Here is a 3,127-nt window from a genome sequence, read left to right on the forward strand (position 1 = left end):
CTCTCAAGTGCTGAGATTACAGGCATGGTCCAACATGCAGGGTGTAATTTGTTTATTAATAATTAATAATGCTCCTTGGGCAGCCGAGGGCTGAGATACTGACCAAGGAATGTGGAAGCTTGGCTTGAGGGACAGAAGGGTTGTCTGTGAAAATGACCACAGGTCTTACTTTCACCTGTTCTCCTGTCAGCTGGCCACTTTGGCTCTGGGGGACACAGTCCCGGATGCTGGTGATGGAGCTTGGAGTTCTAACGGAGCCTACGGAAGCTCCAGGGCCCTCGTTTTAAGAGGGAGCTGTATGCTTGGCGAAACTGGCGGTTCATCGCTGCATAGAGCACTGGGTTGATGCAGCTGTTGAGCCAGGTGAGGTTGGCGGCAATCATGTGGGCCACCCGGGGGGCCCGAACCATGGCATCCAGGATGTTGAGCAGCAAGAAGGGAATGTAGCTCAGGACAAAGCAGAGGAACACAGCAAAACATATCTGTGTTACCTTCCTAAACTCTGACGGAGAGTCCTGAGCTTTTTGGGCTCCTGTAGTTGGCTGGGCTTTGGCAGGTGTTCCTGAAAGTCTTTTCTCTACCATCTGCTTGGCTATCTTGCTGTTGCCCTGTTCCCTCCCTTCCGATAAATCCCCTTCCAGGGTCTGTGTGGTGGCAACACTAACTGGCTCAGATGAAATCCCGTCACTGGGTCCTCTTGACGTTATCCCACTGTCCACCTCCTGGAAACAACCAGGTATGGCCTCATCTGTCCCAGCCACATGGCTAGAGCGAATGCTTGCCCACCTCAGCCGGTACTGGTCCAGTGTTTTTGCTGCTCGCTTCACTTGGTGATGGATGAGGCAATAGAAAATGCCAACACTGCTGAGCCCAAGTACAAAGTAGATGCCCATGAGGATGGTGCTGTAAGGCCGACTTTTCTTACGGTCAAAGCTGCAGGTGCAGACTACAGGTACCAAGACATAAAAAGGCCAGAGAGGGGCAAAGCTGGCCACACCCACAACCCAGGTGCCCACCAGCACCAGCACTATCCCCTTGGCACTGAAAATTCGGGGAAAGAGCTTAGGTTGAGCAATGAGGAGGTAGCGTCCCAGTGCAATGAGACAGAGGGTGAGGATGGACACCGAGTTGGAAGTAAACAGAAGAAGTCCAAATATCTTGCAGATGGTGGCACCAGTGCGCCAGTGCAGGTGGAGGTAGGTGTCCACGGAGAAAGGCTGGAGAAGGGTGCAGTAGAGCAGATCGGCCAAGGTGAGGTTGGTGATGAATAGGTTGAAGCGGGTCCGGAGCTTGGGCTGGATGGCCAAGGCCAGCAGGGTGAACACGTTGCCCACAGTGCCAGTCACAGACACCGCTACCCCCCAGCTGACTGCAACATAGCGATAGTTCAGCACAGACTCGTGGTAGCAGGAGAAGTTGGCATCTGAGGTATTCCACATGGTGGAGGCTGAAGAGACAGGGAGTGGAAGAGGAAGAAGAACTAAGAATCTAGACTTCAACTTAAGTTTCTTTTTCTTTTTTTCTTTTTGGAGTACTGGGGTTTGAACTCAGGGCCTTTTGCTTGCTAGGCAGGAACGCTACCACATGAGCCACTCCAGGCATGAGCCACTGGCGCCCGGCTTGGAGCTCACTTTGATTCACCATCTTCCCAAGCCACTCCCATACCACTTCATCTCAAGATCCCTAATTCTCTCCTCAGGCTGTCTTGGTCCTTCCTGATTCTCAAAGATTTTTCAAAATTCTTAGCAAAACATCTCTTTTCTAAATATGTCACAGGTCTCTGTCTGCCCCAAACCCTAGGCCTCTTTACTATCCATCCAGCTACTCCCAGTAAACCCAGTATCTCCAAACCTTTCTAATTCCTTCCCCGTTCCAAAAGACCACACACACAGGAGTCCCTTCTTCATGTTCAGGATGTTGTTACAGTGTCCTTTGCTGAGACATACATACAGGTCTCAGTTTTTCTGTTTGTTACCACCTGGGAGATGGGGGGCAGGGGGGAGGATGGGGGCAAGAAAGCAAAAGGAAATACTCACTTGAGTCTCCCAGTCTTCAATTCTTTCTTCAATGGAAGAAAGGAGCAGTCCTTACTTGTGGGCATCCAGGCTTCAGGCAGGAAATATGCTGCTTCCTTTTATGTTAGACTAAAAGAATAAGAAACTCCCCAGTTACCCAACCTCAACCACTTCCTTCCCCACCTCCAGTTGGTCTTATGTATTTTGCCTTGGCTACTGAGATCAGGGCTTCTATGTTGAAATTTCTCTGCTTCTTCAGAGTTTTTCCACTCTTTCCTTTCTCCTTTTTGAAACCCAAGCTGTTTCCTTCCCTTCTTTGTATGCCGGGACATGATATGATCATTGCTGAAGGATTGGTGGACTGGCTCAAGCTGTAGAGCACCTGCCTAGCAAGCACAAAGCCCTGAGTTCAAACTCTAGTACAGAAAACAAACAAACAAACAAACCCCTGAAAGATCATTGTCAAAAATAGTTGGGACATGTAGATAGCATCAGATCAGCTGGGCCACTTCTCAAGGGGCAAAAAGATAAGACCAGTTTCCAGAAGCAATTACTCTAGGCAACCCAGAAGCCATGGACTTGTTTTTTTTTTTTTCTGGACGAAGAGGGAGGAAGAAATGCTGCCTTTCTTTTCTCCAGGGTTGGGAGATGATTCAAGTCAGACTCCCCAGGTAATATCCTAGTACATCTGGGAAATGGAGTTGCATAAAAAATGTGGGAAACAAGGTATCCAGAATTCTGGCTTCATTTCCCACAGAGACTCAGGCTCCCATTAATCATTCATTCATTCATTCCACAAACCTTTATTAGGTGCCTACTGTGCACCAGACTCTGAGCTAGACACTGGGGATTTTAGGCCTGATGCAAGGCAAGGGAGACAGGTAAATATATAAATGCTTAAATGGTTCTTTAAAGACAGGGTTGCCAAACTTTGGCTTTTGGACCAAATCTGGCTTGCAATTTGTGTGTGTGTTTGAGATGGGTCTTGCTATGTTGCCCATGCTAGTCTTGAACTCTTGAACTCAGGCGATTCTCATCCCTCAGCCTCCTGCCCATCTACTGCCAGGACCATGGGCATGTGCCATCGCACCTGGCTGTTTTTTTTTTTTTTT

At 48.8% G+C, this 3,127-nt stretch overlaps 1 protein-coding gene across 1 annotated transcript; it reads right to left on the bottom strand.

The window, feature by feature from the left end:
- Positions 1 to 2,317, bottom strand: Gpr84 (G protein-coupled receptor 84). The gene is made up of 2 exons (XM_020164066.2): positions 2,037 to 2,317; positions 1 to 1,447 (listed from the first exon to the last, which is right to left on the bottom strand). Exon 2 carries the CDS (start codon positions 1,437 to 1,439, stop codon positions 249 to 251), a length of 1,191 nt encoding a protein of 396 aa, XP_020019655.2. The 5' UTR covers positions 1,440 to 1,447; positions 2,037 to 2,317; the 3' UTR covers positions 1 to 248.
- Between the last annotated feature and the right edge of the window lie 810 nt (positions 2,318 to 3,127).

The sequence above is a fragment of the Castor canadensis genome, chromosome 8 (genome assembly GCF_047511655.1).
Source record: "Castor canadensis chromosome 8, mCasCan1.hap1v2, whole genome shotgun sequence".
In the NCBI taxonomy this organism is placed as follows: domain Eukaryota; kingdom Metazoa; phylum Chordata; class Mammalia; order Rodentia; family Castoridae; genus Castor; species Castor canadensis.

Bases quoted from the DNA above. Each gene is read 5' to 3' on its own strand.
- Gpr84 (XM_020164066.2), bottom strand. From the start codon at position 1,439: ATGTGGAATACCTCAGATGCCAACTTCTCCTGCTACCACGAGTCTGTG.